The sequence below is a fragment of the Otolemur garnettii genome, unplaced genomic scaffold, assembly GCF_000181295.1.
Source record: "Otolemur garnettii isolate 467f Iridium unplaced genomic scaffold, OtoGar3 scaffold00022, whole genome shotgun sequence".
Taxonomy (NCBI): domain Eukaryota; kingdom Metazoa; phylum Chordata; class Mammalia; order Primates; family Galagidae; genus Otolemur; species Otolemur garnettii.
The window spans coordinates 17,712,471-17,730,358 of NW_003852417.1; the positions used below are offsets into that span (position 1 = coordinate 17,712,471).

General features: G+C 45.9%; 2 protein-coding genes across 2 annotated transcripts in view; both read left to right on the top strand.

Moving 5' to 3' along the window:
• Window positions 1-2,960, top strand: part of SLC35F6 (solute carrier family 35 member F6) — a 16,685-nt gene extending 13,725 nt beyond the window's left edge. The window contains exon 6 of the mRNA XM_012803788.2: window positions 840-2,960. Coding sequence (XP_012659242.1) covers window positions 840-1,309 — 470 coding nt within the window. The 3' untranslated portion in view covers window positions 1,310-2,960. The remainder of the gene's footprint in view (window positions 1-839) is intronic.
• An 8,448-nt stretch (window positions 2,961-11,408) lies between these two features.
• On the top strand, window positions 11,409-16,508 carry CENPA (centromere protein A). Its single transcript, XM_012803737.2, has 5 exons — window positions 11,409-11,499; window positions 14,513-14,622; window positions 15,090-15,167; window positions 15,468-15,623; window positions 16,454-16,508. Exons 1-4 carry the CDS (start codon window positions 11,409-11,411, stop codon window positions 15,600-15,602), a joined length of 414 nt encoding a protein of 137 aa, XP_012659191.1. The 3' UTR covers window positions 15,603-15,623; window positions 16,454-16,508.
• The last annotated feature ends 1,380 nt before the right edge of the window (window positions 16,509-17,888 follow it).

Consider the following 17,888-nt stretch of genomic DNA (forward strand, 5'->3'; position numbering starts at 1 on the left):
AGCTCACAGCAACCTCAAACTCTTGGGCTCAAGCAATTCTTTTGCCTCAGCCTCCCAAGCAGCTGAGACTACAGGCACCCGCCACAACACCCTGCTATATTTTGTTTGTTTGTTTGTTTGTTTGTTTAGCAGGCCCAGGCTGGTTTCAAACCCACCGGACCATGTAGCCAGTGCCCTAACCACTGATCTATGGGCACCCTCTAGCAATCCTTTTTTAAATGTCAGAGCACTGTATATGTGTAAGGGTGAATGTGTGTATGCATGCCTGTGCACGTGGGTACTGGGTTACAATATAAAATGTATGTCTTGGGCGATACCTGTAGCTCATTGGGTAGGGCACCAGCCACATACACCAAGGCTGGCCTGTTCAAACCTGGCCCGGGGCCAACTAAAACAATAATGGCAACAAAAACAACAACAAAAATAGCCATGTATTGTGGTAGGTACCTATAGTCCCAGCTACTTGGGAGGCTGAGGCAAGAGAATCACTTGAGCCGGAGAGTTGGAGGTTGCCGTGAACTGTAACGGCATGGCACACAACCCAGGGTGACAGCTTGAGACTCTGTCTCAAAAAATAATAAAATAAAATGAAATAAAATGTATGTTTTATTCATGATCTGATCCAAAAGTGGAGAAGGGGCAGCTGGAGCCCATTTAGGCCAGGGGGTCTCTGATGAGAGGCTGAGGGAGGGATTCCAAGAGCAGGCCCTGGACCTGAAAGGAGAACGCTAAGGCGAAGGCCGCTGGCAGGTAGTGCCGGGAGGAGACAGAGCTGGTGGGACAGCCTGGGAGTCGGTGGCAGGAAGGAGAACCTGACGTGCTTCCTCTATCCCTCCCAGGCCTCTTTGGCTTTGTGATCCTCTCCCTGCTGCTGGTGCCCATGTACTTCATCCCTGCCGGCTCCTTCAGTGGAAACCCTCGGGGGACACTGGAAGACGCCCTGGACGCCTTCTGCCAGGTGGGCCGGCAACCGCTCATCGCCCTGGCGCTCCTGGGCAACATCACCAGCATCGCCTTCTTCAACTTTGCCGGCATCAGCGTCACCAAGGAGCTGAGCGCCACCACCCGCATGGTGCTGGACAGCTTGCGTACCGTCGTCATCTGGGCACTGAGCCTAGCATTGGGCTGGGAGGCCTTCCACGCGCTGCAGATCCTTGGCTTCCTCATCCTGCTGATGGGCACCGCCCTCTACAATGGGCTGCACCGCCCACTGCTGGCCCGCCTGTCCCGGGGCCGGCCCCTGGCGGAGGAGGGCGAGCAGGAGGGACTGCTGGGTGGCACCCGGACCCCTATCAACGATACCAGCTGAACCTCCCTTGAGGCTCTTGCTGCGACCAGGGTGCTCCTTCACCCTGAGACTCAGACCACACAGGCTGGTGGGCCTCGAGCACCCTGCCCCCACAGACCCCCAGGGCAGCTCCTGCCGCAGAAGAGGACACGATACCCAAGTCCTCTTTTCTAGAAACTCTACGCGGAATGGAGTTGCCCAGCCCCCACAGGCCTCTGAGCCCCTCCTTCAGCACTAACACTAAATCGGGAAGTTGAATTTCAGGAACTTATAACTCTAGTATTTCTGGATCATAAACTATGTTATCATAACAGACTACCTAGTTTTTGATAAGGTACCTAGTTTGATACCTAGTTTTGATAACCAAATAAGCTAGATTTGGTTCTTAGAAGAAAGTCAGTGAACAAGTTTAAACCGGGACTAAATACTGTATTTTCTAAAACTGGTAAGATATTCCCTAACACTGTCTGGAATCGTGGGTTTCAGCCCAGACTCTCAGGCAAACTCAGAGTCTGCCCCCCAGCATGTCACCTAGTTGGCCTGTGCCTTGATGTTACCCCTCTGGAAAGTGTTGGCGCTGTGGCCTTTGGTCCCTCTGGCTCCAACATCCCATGGCCTATAATCATGACCAGCCTAAGGAAAGAGGAGCAACCCATTCACCAGAGTCCCTCCACCATGGCACCTCCCCTCTGGTGCCTGTTTGGTGTCTTTGCTCACATCCCCCCCTTGCACCCCAGCAGGCCTCCCAGCCCTGGATTAATAACTAAGAGAGTTCCAGCCCTTGGTAATTGTTTTGTAAACTGTTTACCTTAATTTTTAAAGATAAAGAAACTGAGGCCCTAACATGTAAGTTGTTTGGCAAAAGGGGTCTCTTGGTCAGTTCTGACCCAGGACTTTGGGGAGGCCCAAGCATTGCAGCCACATGATGCTGCAGCAGACTGGGACCCAGAGCACATCTGGGGCTCAATCCCACCCCCAGCATCCTGCCTGCATGGGGAAGCCTGGGGATGTTGGACTCAGCAGGATTTAACTGTTTGGAGTAATGCCAGTACCATAGGTCTTGTGTCCAGTGCTCAACTTAACAAACTCTCCTAACAGCCTTCAGTGGGTGCATATGAAGAAACTGCAGCTCAGAGAAGGTGAAGAGACTTCCTCCTGGAGCCAGTTCCAACCTAGATTTGCTCCAGACCTCTGACCCACCTGCCATATGGGCCTCTGTAGGGTCTTCAGGATGGGTTTTCTAATCCAAGTCCAGGAGCCTCAGGTACTATTGTCCTCCCAGTAACCCTACCCAGAGGAGAAGGGAGGGTAGGACCCCAGGGAGCTGGGTAGCTCTCAGTTGCAAGGGTTGGTGTGCAGCCTCAAGCCATTTTCCCTGGGCAGCTCAGTCATAAAGCACCTAATGCCTTCCTTAAAATAGCCTTTGAGCAAGGGAGCTTTTGACAAGCAAAGCCATCATGTGGGATTTCAGCAGGTATTTAATATGTTTTTTTTTTTTGGTAGAGGGTGGCAGTCCATTCCACCAGCTCTGAGATCCAGGGGTCCCTGAGCTTCTCTGGGCTTCTTCTCTGGGTGTCTGTCACAGGAAGAAAGAAACACAGTGAGGGTGGTGCAGACTACAGCTGCTTTGTTTTGGACTTTCATTTTTAATAAAAGAAAGGGAAAATTGGCAGTATTAGGCTTTTTTTTAAAGAGAAGGGGCACAAGAGGATGCCCAGGGGTAGAGTCTAGAATGTTGGAATGGAAAAGCTCTGATGTACAAAAGCTTGCAAATCACCTAGTTCTCCACTGTTCCCATGAAGAAACTAAATCCTAGGAAAGAAAAGGTCACACAGCAAGGATGGGGGGGTCTGTCTTTTTCTCTTCATTGAGTTCTTATTCATTTTCTCTCCAGTTTCTTCAGCAGTTGATTACTTTTGGTCAGGGTACAGTCATTACCACATAACAATGTTTGGTTAGTGACAGTCTGCATATATGACAGTGGCCTCATAAGATTGTTTATAATGGAGCTGAAAGACTATCACCCAGTGACATCTTTTTTTAAGAGAGTCTCACTCTGTTGCCCCAGGCTGGAGTGCAATGGTGTCATAGCTCACAGCAACCTCAAACTCCTGGGCTTAAGCAATCTTCTTGCCTCAGCCTTCCAAGTAGCTGAGACTACAGGTGTGTACTAGCTGGTTTTTCTATTTTTAGTAGAAATGGGGTCTCGCTCTTGTTCAGGTCAGTTATAAACTCCTCAATTCAAGCAACCCATAAGCCTTAGCCTCCCAGAGTGCTAGAATTACAGGCATGAGACACCTCGCCCAGCCAGCCCAGTGACATCTTAAAGATCTTGACTCTATGACCCTACATAGGCCTACCTGTGTGGGTATATGTCTTAGTTTTTAACAAAAAACAGTTTAAAAAGTAAAAAAGTTTAAATGGGGCAGCACCTGTGCCTAAAAGGAGTAGGACACTGGCCCTATATACTGGAGGTGGCGGGTTCAAACCCAGCCCCAGACAAAAACTGCAAAAAAAAAAAAAATTTTTTTTAAATGGAAAAAAACTCAGAATAAGGATATGAGAAAAGAAAGTATTTGTGTGCAGCTGTACAATGTGTTTTAAGCTAAGTATTATTACCAAGAGTCAAAAGGTTTTAAAACATTGAACAGTTTATAAAGTAAAAAGTTACAGTAAACTAAAGTTAATTTATTATTAAAGAAAAAACGTTTTTTATAAATTGAGTATAGTGTAAGCATACAGTGTTTATAGTCTACAGGGTTGTACAGCAACCGCTTAGACCTTCACATTCACTCACCACTATCTCATTGACTCACTCAGAGAATCTTCTAGTCTTAAAAATGTCATACTATGGTTTTACTTACCTTTTTTAGTTTAGATACACAAATAGTTATCATTGTGCTATGGTTGCTTACAGTATTCAGTACAGTTACCTGCTATGAGTTTATAGCCCAGGAACAACAGGTCATACTCTACAGCCCAGTGTGCAGTGAGCTCTGCACTCCACGTTTGCGTAAGTGTACTCTGATGTTCGCACAACAGAATTTCCTAACAAGGCACTTCTCGTTGTTAAACAATACATGACTGATTAATAAGGGTTATATTATGATTTCAAAGTTACTGGGGTACTTGGAAAACTTTTTTTTTTTTAGATAGTGTCACTCTGTCCCCCTGAGTAGAGTGCTATGGTGTCATCATAACTCACAGCAACCTTAAACTCTTGGGCTTGAGCAATCCTCAGCCTCAGCCTCCTGAGTAGTTGGGATTGCAGCCCTGCACCGCTATGCCCAGCTAATTTTTCTATTTTTAGTAGAGATGGGGGCTTGCTCTTGCTCAGGCTGGTCTCAAACTCCTTAGCTCAAGCAGTCCACCCACCTCAGCCTCCCAGAGTGCTAGGATTACAAGTGTGAGCCACAGCACCCAGCCCGGAAAGCTGTTTTATAATTGGGAAATTGATTTAGAGAAAGGGATGGGTAGCACAGGGGTAAAATACCATTTTAGTGGGCAGAGACATGTTCCAAGTAGAATTTTCTTCTAAGCTTGATCGTACACATTATGTTTATAAATATTTGGGATTTGGCCAGAGGACAATGAGTTCACTGTGAGGTTGATTTGGGACATGGAGAAAACTGCTGAGGGTATGTGAGGGCAGGATGGAAGCTGGGAGGAGAAGCCTGGGTAAGTGTCAATAGCTCACCCAGAAACAGCAGTTTTTTTGTTTGTTTGTTTGTTGGAGACAGAGTCTCAAGCTATCACCCTGGGTAGAGTGCTATGCCATCCATAGCTCACAGCAACCTCAAACGCTTGGGCTTAAACAATCCACTTGCCTCAGTTTGCCGATTTTTATTAGAGACAAGGTCTCCCTTTTGCTGAGGCTGGTCTGGAACTCATGAGCTCAAGCAATCTACCTGCCTTGGCCTCCCACAGTGCAGAAAGAAGAGTTTTAACAGAGCCATAGGCCATGGCAGTGTCTGCAACTCTCAATTCCCACAGTACTGTGCTGGGCTCCTTGCAAGGCATCTGTGTTTTTCCTACTTCTGCAGGGATTTTTAAATAATTATTCATGCATTCTGCTTCCACAGCACCCCACACTGCCTTTTCTGTGCTAAGTCTGGGCTCTGGACCTCAACTGAGGAGGAACATCCCCACTGTCACCTGGTGGGGCTTCCTGCCAGGCAAACTTTTAACTGGCATTATTGGAATATTTAATGCATTTTACCTCAGTTTTTTTTTTTTTTTTTTTTTTACAAAAATGAGTAGAGGCTGGGTGTGGTGGCTCACACCCATAATCTTAACCCTTTGGGATGATGAAGCAGGAGGATCACTTGAGGCCAGGAGTTGGTGACCAGCCTGAGCAAAGCAAGACCCTGTCTCTACTAAAAATAGAAAAATTCAGGCAGTGCCTGTGACTCAAAGGAGTAGGGTGCCAGCCCCATATGCTGGAGGTGGCAGGTTCAAACCCAGAGCTAGCCAAAAATATGGGCGGTGCCTATGGCTCAGTGAGTGGAGCACCAGCCTCATATACCAAGGGTGGCGGGTTCAAACCCAGCCCCAGCCAAAACTGCAACAACAAAAAATAAATAATAAAAAATAGAAAAATAGAAAAATTAGTCAGGAGTGGTGGTGCATGCCTGGAATCCCAGCTACTCAGAAGGGTGAGGCAGGATTGCTTGAACCTAGGAGTCTGAGGTTGCAGTGCATTATGATGACACCACCGCTGGGGCGACAGAGTGAGATCCTGTCTCAAAAAAGAGTAGAAGATGGAAAGATGAAAATGCTGTTTGTTCAGGCAGTGCCTGTGGGTCAGTGGGTAGGACACTGGCCTCATATACCAAGGGTGACGAGTTCAAACCCAGCCCCAGCCAAACTGCAACAAAAAATAGCTGGGTATTATGGTGGGCGCCTGTAGTCCCAGCTACTGGGGAGGCTGAGGTAAGAGAACTGCCTCAACCCAGGAGTTGGAGGTTGCTGTGAGCTGTGTGACACCATGGCACTCTACCAGGGTGATAAAGTGAGACTCTGTCTCTACAAAAAAAAGAAAGAAAGAAAATGCTGTTTGGTGATAAACACCAAACTCATAACAATACAATTGTTATGCAAATGTAATTGTTAGGCAGGTGAAGGCAAGAGAAACTTCCTGACCTTTTGTGAAGATACTCACTGAAGCCAGCCATTGTACGTTCAGTATGAAGAGAAAGAACATAACTGAGTATTAAGGACATGAGGGAATATATCCACAAATACTGCCTTAAAGGGAAGAGGAAATTAGAAGTTTGAGGTCTTTTAGCTTCCTAGAAATGAAATCCAGCTGTAATTTTATCATTTCACTTTACCACATTGAACTTTTTATGAATTCAAGAATGCATCCTTGGACAGCATGGTGGCTTATGCCTGTGATCCTAGCACTTTGGGAGGCCTAGGTGAGTGGATTGACTGAGCTCAGGAGTTCAAGACCAGCCTGAGCAAGAGCGAGACCTCATCTCTAAAAATAGTCAGGCATACTGTCTATAGTCCCAGCTACTTGGGAGGCTGAGGCAAGAGCATCACATGAGCCCAGGTGTTTAAGGTTGCTGTGAGGTATGACACCAGAGCACTCTACAGAGAGTGACAAAGTGAGACTCCGTCTCAAAAAAAAAATAATAACAAAATGCATCCTTTATTAAGATAATGGTCTGAATACTAGACCCAAAACTTTTTTTTTTTTTGAGAGAAGACTCTTGGGCTCAAGGTATCCTCAGGCCTCAGCTTCCCTTTCCCAAGTAGCTGGGACCACAGGCAACTGACAGGGCACCTAGTTATTTCTCCTTTTTTTTTTTTTTTTTTTTTGCAGTTTTTGGCTGGGGCTGGGTTTGAACCTGCCACCTCCAGCATATGGGGCCGGCGCCCTACTCCCTTGAGCCACAGGTGCTTCCCTATTTTTCCTATTTTAATAGAGACAGGGAGTCACACTTGCTCAGACTTGTCTCAAACTCCTGAACTCAAGCAATCTACCTTGACCTCCCAGAGTGCTAGGATTACAGGTGTGAACCACCACCCCTGGCCAGAACCAAAAACTCTTAAAACTCTTTAAGGGCAGAGGCTTGCTTACAGGCAGTTCAACAATTTCATATAGGATCAAATGAGTAAAGTGGGGAGTAATGACTTACGCCTAGTCCCAGGTACCCAGGAGACTGAGGAGGGAGGATCATTTGATGCCAGGAATTGGAAGCTTTAGTGCATTATGATCAACACCTATAAATAGTCACTGCATTCTAGCCCGGACAACAAACGTAGTGAGACCCTGTCTTTAAAATAAATAAATGAAAATAAATAAATGAAAAAGTAAAAATATTAAAAAAAGAATGACTAAAACAATTTACAATAAAACTGAATAGTTGAGTTTTGAAAGAAATCTGTTTTCACAATTTTTTGTTTTTTGAGACAGAATCTTACTATGTCACCCTCGGTAGAGTGTTGTGGCATCACAGCTCACAACAACCTCAATCTCTTGGGCTTAAACAATTCTCTTGCCTTAGCCTCCCAAGTAGCTGGGATTACAGGCACCGGCCACAATGCCCGGCTATTTTTTGTTGCATTTGTCATTGTTGTTTGGCAGACCCAGTCTGGGTTTGAACCCACCAGCCTCAGTGTGTGTGGCCAGTATGCTACTGGCACCAATGTTTTCACAACTTTATTTTTGAGACAGGGTCTTGCTTTTTCACCTTGCTAGAGTGCAGTGTCATCATTATAGCTCACTGCAACCTCAGACTCCTGGACTCCAGCAGTTCTCCTGTCTCAGCCTCTCAGTGTTAGTATTACAGGCATGAGCCACCGTGCCTGCCCTATTTTCACTTTTTAAAATAAGACTCTTAGCTATACATAGTGGCTCATGCCTGTAATCCTAGCCCTCTGGGAGGCCAAAGAGGATGGGTTGCTTAAACTCAGGAGTTCAAGACCAGTCTGAGCAACAGCAAGACCCCATCTCTACTAAAAATAGAAAAATTAGCTGGGCATTGTGGCAGTTGCCTGTGGTCCCAGTTATTCAGGAAGCTGAGGTCAGAAGATCACTTAAGTCAGTGGTTCTCAACCTTCCTAATGCTGCAAACCTTTAATACAGTTCCTCATGTTGTGGTGAGGTGACCCCCAACCATAAAATTATTTTCATTGCTACTTCATAACTGTAATTTTGCTACTGTTATGAATCATAATGTAAATATCTGATATGCAGGATATATTTTCATTGTTACAAAGGGGTTGTGACCCACAGGTTGAGAACTGCTGTGTCTTAAGCCCAAGAGTTTGAGCTTACTATGAGCCATGATGCCAAGGCACTCTAGCCTGGGGCAACAGAGTGAGACTCTGTCTCAAAAAAATAAATAAACAAATAAGTAAAATAAGATTCTTTCATTGGGAAAGTTTCTGTATGGAGAAGTGGATAGGGAAGATAGGAATAGAAAAGCTGTGCACCCCAAGGACGTTTTGACTAGCCAGCTGAAAAGGCATCACAGCCTTGCATTGCAACCTTGCTACCCAAACTGCCCCTGGCATGTGGCTCAGGTGGTTCTTTGTTGTTATAATCCCACTCCTGAGGCCAAAATCATAATCTGTTACAGGACTCCATTGCTCACTAAGCTAGGACTCACAGGAAGCATTCTTGTCACCTGTCATGACAACCGGCACAGATGACTCAAGTTGCAAACCCCTGTGCTCCCTTTTCCTGAGAAGGATGATTGACACATACATATGTGTGTCTTTGTTTTGACCAAATAAATAGTCTCTCTACTGATAGATTTATTCCTCAGTGGCTGCTGATGGCTCTGGCTCCTTCACAGAGTTTTTTGTTTTTAGAGACAGTCTCACTTTGTCACCCTTGGTAGAGTGCTGTGGTGTCACAGCTCACAGCAACCTCTAGCTCATAGGCTCAGGTAATTCTCTTGCCTCAGCCTCCCGAGTAGCTGGGACTATAGGCGACCACCACAATGCCCAGTTATTTTTTTGTTGCAGTTTGGCCAGGACCAAGTTTGAACCAACCACCCTCAGTATACGGGGCCATCACCCTACTCAGTGAGCCACAGGCATCACCCTCCTTCACAGAGTTTTATAAGTATTATACCTGTCCCATCCACCATCAATTCTACTAGGGTAGAAAGCTCAATAGGTGCTCCATATGGGATGAGAAAAGAATTTCTCTAGACCAAGAGTAAGATACAAAAATACAAACTTTGTTTTATCCTCTTAGAAGAAGAAAGGGAGTGAAAGAGGGAAAGAGAGGGCCAGGCTGCTAGCTCACACCTGTAATCCTAGCACTCTGGGAGGCTGAGGTGGGTAGATCCCTTGATGTCAGGAGTTCAAGACAAGCCTGAGCTAGAGTGAAACCCTGTCTGTAAAAAAAATAGCCCTGAGCTGTGGCCGGTGCCCATAGTCCCAACTGCTAGGAGGCTGGAGCAAGAGGATCCTTTGAGCCATTTGAGATTACTGTGATGCCACTGCGGTGCTGACGGCAACAAAGTGAGACTGTCTCAAAAAAAAAAAAAAGAAAAATTAAGGCTCAGCACCCGTAGCACTGCGGTTATGGCTCTACTAGGGAGGCTGAGGCAAGAGAATCACTTAGCCCAAGAGGTTGAGGTTGCTGTGTGCTGTGACACACGGCACTCTTATCGAGGGTGATATAGTGAGATTCTGTCTCAAAAAAATTAATTAATTAAAAATAAATAAATCCCCCTACATGGATTGGGGGGCATGGAACATGTTGGGGGGCATGGACATGTTGGGGGGCATGGAACCCCCAACAGGGTTCCATGAATTCATTGATTTTATAATTAACTTTTTTTGGTTGTTGTTAGTGATAGTATCTCACTTTGTCGCCCTTGATAGAGTGCTGTACCATCAGAGCTCACAGCAACTCTTGGGCTCAAGCGATTCTCTGGCATCAGCCTCCCCAGTGGCTGGGACTGCAGGCGCCTGCCAGAACGCCCAGCTATTTTTTTGTTGCAATTGTTATCATTGTTGTTTAGCAGGTCCGGTCCGGGTTCAAACCCACAGCTCCCCTGTATGTAGCGGCGCCCTAACCACTGAGTACGGCGCAGAGCCACGCCTGAGTTATTTTTTGAGACGGAGTCTCACTCTTGCTTAGGCTGGTCCCGAACTCCTGAGCTCAGGCAATCCACCTGCCATTGTCTCGCCCGTTAGGATTATAGGCGTGAGCCATGGCACCCGGCCTTATAATTAACATTTTTCCTGATTGCGGTACATGTTTGCTGTGGAACGTTTAGAAAATGCAAGAAAGAAAAATGTAGAAAATTGGAATTGCCTTTATTCTACACACAGGGACACGGCCTTAACTTTTATTATGCCCAGCAAAGAGAGGAGCGCTTTTCCTTGGGACGATTCCATCGCCATAGTGTTGAGGCTGACCCTTCCTGGACCGCATCCTCACTCCACGACCCGAAGCGTTACTAAAGTTCATGAAGTTAACTGGACTTCTGAGTCACATTTGCGGGTTGTTCCAGGGAGGATCACAGGGGCGACGAGGGGTTGTCACGTTCCCTGTGGGTCTGTTTCCTCATCTTTTAAAGCTACTTCAGTGTTGACAGGGAAAAACATAAAATATTTGAGGTCAAGGATTTGTCTACAGAAACACGTTCTACAAAAACGCACCATACACGTTCAGAATTTGCCTTTCTTTTTTGGCCAGAAGGCACCCGAAACTCCGGGGCAAGTTCCGCACCTTCTCGGACTAGCAAAAGGGCGAGAGAAGTTCCCGCCCCTTTCACTTCTTCAAGTGCCTACTGGCTGATTCTGATGCTGTAAATCCCGCTGTCCTCCTATCACCGCCGCCGCTTGGTCTCCCGACCCCTGCTGTCATTGGTTTTTCCTGCAGTCGCTCTACGCCAGAGACGTTCTAGAGTCAGCCACTGGGAGGCTCTGGATTCGGGATTTAAAAAATGCCGGCGGAGAAGTAGCCCGGGGCGCGCTATTTGAACGCGAGGGGGCGCGGAAGTTAGCCGGATGCCGACTCCTCCGCGGCTCGCGGACCGGTGCTCCCCGGGTTTCCCCCAGACGCCAGTTTCTCGCCCCCGGACCTGGAAGCCCGAGCACTCAGAGCCGTGGGGCTGGTGGCCGGGACCCTCCGCGGCCCGCCATGGGCCCGCGCCGGAGACGCAAGCCCGAAACCCCGACGAGGCGCCCCGCGAGCCCGAGCCCCGGCCCCTCGCGGCGGGGCCCTTCCCTAGGTAAGTGCTGCGACCCAAGCCCCTGCGTCCCTCCTGGGAGCCTGCCACGGGAGTACGGCCCGCCCTCACCCCGTGACCCTCCTCTGCAAGGGGACAAAGCGGTTCAGCCGTCGGCATCTACTCGGGGCACAGCCAGGTGCCGAGCCCAGCGCGGGACTGGAGCGGGCAGTTCCGAAAGGGCGAAGGCGCCGGCCCAAGCAGGCTGGCTCCCAGCACCGTTTCCTCCTGTTAGCACAGTGCTAACGTTTACCCAGCGCTTACCCTTAGGCATCGTGTGAAACTATTTTCATGCGTTATCTCAACTTTTATCTCGTGCGCATTTACAACAGATGAGAACGGTGACTGAGACAGACCGGGGAACTTCATCAAAGTCACATAACTTGTTCTTGTACACACAAGATTTTTAAATATCTGTTTGTGCTTTTTTTAATTACAGAAGTATTGCCTGGTTTTTGTGACGATTACAAACAGTCCTACTCTTAGCAGTGTCTTTCAGAGTTTTTTTTTTTTTTTTCTTCAGTCAGTGGATTTATTAAACCTTGGACAAAGGCCCTGTGGTCACTGTTCACCTTGTTCTTTTCCAGAGGTTGTGTCCCTGGAAAGGGACAGGATCTGAGGTCTTTCCTGTCGGTATTGTGGGCTGGTGGATGGGAGACCCAAGGGCAGGAGGTGGCAGGTGCCTGTATGGTACATGGTGGCAACCGCTGCTTTACTTGTTTTCTGTCTTGCTGTGCAGCTGACAACAAGATGAAAAAAGCATATTGTAGGTTATTTTTAGATGTTGCTGTTGTGAATGGGATTGTTTTCTTTCCCAGGACTTAAGTGTTTAACCTTTGCATCCAGCCAAGTTGCCGAATTATCCTTTTTCATTTTTTTCCCCCTTTTTTGAGACAGTCTCACTATGTTGCCCGCAGTAGAGTGCTTTGGCGTCACAGCTCACAGCAGCCTCCAACTCTTGGGCTTAAGCGATTCTCTTGCCTCAGCCTCTCAAGTCGCTGGGACTACAGGCGCCTGCCACAGCACCCAGTTATTTTTTGGTTGTAGTTGTGTCGTTTGGCAGGCGGGGGCTGGATTCAAACCCATCAGCTCAGCTCTCGGTGTATGTGGCTGACACCCTAGCCACTGAGCTACAGGCATGGATCCTGAATTCTCCTTTTTCAGTTGGGACTTTTAGGTAGATGTGTGTATTATATCATCTGCAAATAATGACTTTTGAATCTTTCATTTTTACACATTTTATTTCCTGTTGTATGGTAATACAATTAGAGGCCCTAGACTCACTTAAGAGCAGCGTTGTGGCCATTGTTTTTCTGTTTGTGATTTTAGTGGGAATACTAAGTGTGATGTTTGCTGTTGCTCTTGCTGTTGTGATGTTTGCTGATGCTGTAGAAGCATCCTTGTACTCCTGTTAGTTGAAAAGTTTTATCTCAAAGGGCACATGACACTTCTTGGCAGTCCTACTGACCTTGTCTGATGAGCTTGCTTTATGTTTCACTTGATGACTATTTTTTTTTTGAGACAGAGTCTAAAGCTGACACCCTGGGTAGAGTGTTGTGGCGTCATAGCTCACAGCAACCTCCAACTCAGGCTCAAGCGATCCTCTTGCTTCAGTTTTTCTCTTTAGTAGAGACAGGGCTTGCTTTTTGCTCAGGCTGGTCGCGAACTCAAGCAATCCACCCACCTCGGCTTCCCAGAGTGCTAGGATTACAGGCATGAGCCATAGCACCCAGCCCTGTTATTCATTTTTAAATAGTCAACTTAAATTCCAATTAAGCTTTCTCTTCAACACAAGGGTTAATTAGAATTTTTTTCCGCGGCTCGGCGCCTGTGGCTCAAGCCGCTAAGGCGCCAGCCACATACACCTAAGGTGGCGGGTTCGAATCCCCAGCCTGGGCCCACCAAGCAACAATGATGGCTGCAATCAAAAAATGGCCAGGCATTGTGGCGGGCGCCTGTGGTCCCAGCTATTTGTGAGCCTGAAGCAGGAGACTCGCTTGAGCCCAGGAGTTGGAGGTTGCTGTGAGCTTGATGCCATGGCACTCTACCCAGGGGGATAGCTTGAGGCTCTGTCTCAAAAAAAAAAGAATTTTTTTCCGTATCAGATGTCTTTTAATTACTCATTAGAGAATTTGGCTTTTTTGATTTCTACTTTGGGAATGTTTTTAAGATTTTTTTTCTTTTCTGTTATGGGAACCAGGATTTGATCCAAAGTCTCTGATTCCACAGCCCAAGCGCCTGACCTGGCACTGAATTAGGCCTCCTGTGCTCCATCCACCTTTCTTCACCTTTCTGGACCTCAGGGTAGTCAAGACAAGGGAATTATACTGGATAATCTCTCAGATTCCTTCTAGCTGTGTAAAAACAAAGGAACAAAAACCCTAAAAACAAAATAACTGAGTTTTCAGTCTAGATGGAAAGAAATAAGATGCACAAAGTACTGTGGGGCCCAGAGGAGGGAAGGGACTCATCTGTTTGAAAGGAATCAGTATTTGGGAAAGAATTCATAGAATTAGCATTTAAAATAAACATTAGGCTCCACGCCTGTAACTCAGCAGCTAGGGTACCAGCCACATACACTGGAACTGGCAGGTTTGAATCCAGCCTGGGCCTAAACAACTACAACCAAAAAATAGCCAGGCATTGTGGCAGGCACCTGTAGTCCCAGCCACTTGGGAGGCTGAGGCAAGAGAATCGCTTAAGCCCAAGAGTTTGAGGTTGCTGTGAGCTGTAATGCCACAACCCTCTACCAAGGGTGACAAAGTGAGACTCTGTCTCAAAAAATAAATAAACCTTAAAGGATCATTCATTCATTTATTTAACACCTATCTACTAATTTTGAGTTGCTGAAGGTAACAATGAATAAAATAAACAACAATCCTTGTTCTGTGGAGTGTGGTTATGCAGTCTAACTGCTAGACTCTAGCAGTTTGATAGTTGGCCTCTCTCTGTCAAGCTAGGAGGCATCACCCATTTTCCACTCACTTCCCTTTTATGACCCAAATCTTTTGCTCAGGCACTTCTTCCCGAGGACATGGTCAGAGGAGACCTTTGTGGTTAAAGGAGATCCGAAAACTTCAGAAGAGCACAAACCTCTTGTTAAGGAAAGCCCCCTTCAGCCGCCTGGTGAGCTCCAGGGCACATCCCACCAATTCCCATGTCATGCTCCTTTAAATTTCCCAGGCATTGGGGACCCTGCTGTCTCTTACCTAAATGTTTGAGGGACCTCTTCTCTAACCTACTAGGAGACTTCATCTTCTGAAACATGAGACCTCTAAGGTCACTCTATAATTCTTTGTGGAATTAATTTCTCCTACTTTTGAAACTGTATTTGTGAAAATAGAAACTCTTTCCTTCATGCACTCTGTGATCCTTTTTCCTACCCCGGGAGATTGCCTTCTCATCTCTCTACCACTAATAAGAGATATGCCAATTTCTACACCCCCAGGAGTCAACACCTACTCCTATTTAGGTCCTAAGATTAAGGGCCAGAAAGGAATAATGGAAATGAGGAATCATTGGTCACGGAGAAGGCCCATCTTCTCCTGAATCTCTCTTCTGTTTCTCTCCTCCCTATCCCCACTCCTTCATAGACAAGAGAAATATGTGGTAAATTCACTCGTGGTGTGGACTACAATTGGCAAGCGCAGGCCCTGTTGGCCCTACAAGAGGTAAGAAGAGGTCAAGGCATAATTGGGTGAGGGTTGAGTGTGGAAGGAGGCAATCTTGAATTCTGCATGGCTCACTGGAATGTCGCATGCTGAACCTGGCCTCCTGGGAAAGAGCAACAAGGTAACTCTGGAGGGGTTGGATTCTGTGTGGTAGTAGCAGAATTCTTAGGCCAAGTTCAGTCTTGTTCTTTAAACAGTCTTTCCTATAGTCCTTTAAACCCTCAGAGATTAGGTTTAGGAGGTGTCTAAGAAAAATTAGCCCATTCTCCTTCCTGTGTATTTTTTTTCTTCTGTCTGCAGGCAGCAGAAGCATTTCTAGTTCATCTCTTTGAAGATGCTTACCTTCTCACCTTACATGCTGGCCGAGTTACTCTTTTCCCAAAGGATGTGCAACTGGCAAGAAGGATCCGAGGCATTCAGGAAGGGCTGGGCTGAGCTCCTACAACCAGCGTTTCTGTAAGTCTTTCTTGCTCACTCAGGGAGTGAGGACACTTTGGGGGAAAAACAACCAGGTTCTCAGCTCAGCTCCCGTAGCACAGGTTACGGTACCAGCCACATATACCAAGGCTGGTGGGTTCCAACCCAGCCCAGGCCTGCTGAACAACAATGACAACTGTAACAAAAAAACCGGGTGTAGGACAGGTGCCTGTAGTCCCAGCTACTCAGGAGGCTGAAGCAGCAAGAGAATCACTTGAGTCCAAGAGTCTGAGGTTGCCGTGAGCTGTGACGCCATGGCACTCTACCAAAGGCAACATAGTGAGACTCTATCTCAAAAACAAACAAACAAACAAACAAACCAGCTTCTCCTCATTGGAGTTGTAATTTCATGAGGAAATTTCTTTTCTCCATCTTTGGTCCCTTGCCACCTCACCTTTACTTTGTTCTCTAGTAAAGGTTGACCTAGTTTTTTTTTTTTTTTGAGATGAGAGTCTCACTTTATCACCCTTGGTAGAGTGCTCACAGCTCACAGCAACCTCCAACTCTTGGGCTTAGGCGATTCTCTTGCTTCAGCCTCCCAAGTAGCTGGGACTACAGGCACCTGCCACAATGCCTGGCTATTTTTTTATTGCAGTTTGGTCAGGGCCGGGTTCGAACCTGCCACCCTTGGTATATGGGGCCAGGACCCAAGGTTGACCTAGCTTTAATTTGTACGATGTTAGATAAAGATATTTTTTCTATTAAGTAATGACCAAATTTCTGATAGTTAAACTTCTCCATTTTGATTAAAAGAATATTTTCTTAGTTTTGAAAATGCTTTGTTAGTAAATATGCTTCCTGCATTTCAGGGGTGATGCAAGGAACTCTCTCTGGAGCCACAACTAGATCCAATGGAGTCTGAGGTGCTGCCTGGGCTTGGCTGTCTCTGAGCAGTGTGTGCATGTTGCTTTTTAAATTTTTTTTTTTAAAGAAGACTGCATGACTTTCCTCTGTAACAGAGGTAATTAATATATAAGATGATCAACCCAGTTCCAGAGGACTGAAAATTATTTTCCAATGAAGAGACTCCAAGGTTGACTTACTCATGTTACTATTTAAGGATTTTGGCAATACCACATTTGCTGTGTTATGGGAGAAAAGGAAATTTACTTGTTATTTTAGATCCTTCTGTGCAATTTACATCTTTTACTATTTGTACTTTTATTATGAAAATGAGGGAAAAAATAAGAGAAGCCCACTTTGATCAGTTGTATGGAAGGGCCCAGCAGGTCTAGCGTATATACCTCTGCCCTGCAGGTCAGCCCATCATCAGTGGCAGCATCAAGTTCCTTGGTGAGCTGCGCTTATCAAGTAATGTGTAGCTTTCAAAAGCTTAAATTTGGGTTAAATAGAAAATCTTTAAGGTTTGATGTTCTTATTTTTTCTAGTAAATGTCTATTAAAATTATTCAGAAATTGGGTGGCACCTGTGGCTCAAAGGAGTAGGGTGCCAGCCCCATATACCAAAGGTGGCGGGTTCAAACCCGGCCCCAGCCAAAAAAAAAAAAAAAAATTATTCAGAAAGTCGATAAGTATATTCTAAATGTAAAATCTAACATTCTTGCTTGTAAATCATAGAAGATTATCTGTCTAGGGTTTTAAAGAGATTTTCCAATGTTTTTATGGGTATCTCATAGCCTCTTTTAGAACAATAATAAAAATAAAATTTTTTGATGAAAAAAATTTAAATGAAGTTTCTGCAACAGCAAAGATTATACTGCATTTTCTGTATGCTAACATTAAGTTCTTCCTTTGTACACTGTTTTCAAATACCCATAATGTAAACGAGAATTGAGAGATGGTTTTGCCTCGGATAGAATAGTGTAAGAGCAAACAAAAACCTTGCCCTTGTGTTGTAAGCAGTTTAAGAGATTTCCAGAGAAGTGGGAAGTACCACCCAAAGATTTGAGATCTATGTGTGATGAAAGTGATTACTGAGGGCAGACTACTAATAATGATTTGACAATCAGCTGAGTTCATATACAAACTGGAGTTCTATTTAATAAATTTTAAGCCTTTGGAAAACCTCTTCTTGATTGACATCAATTTATATTTATGCAGGCATTCAAATAAAGCTTATCTATCCACGAATATACATAGATATGTAATTTTTTTTTTTTTTTTAGAGACAGAGTCTCACTTTGTTGCCCTCAGTAGAGTGTGTGGCATCACAGCTCACAGCAACCTCCAGCTCTTGGGCTTAGGTGATTCTCTTGCCTCAGCCTCCCAAGTAGCTGGGACTTAC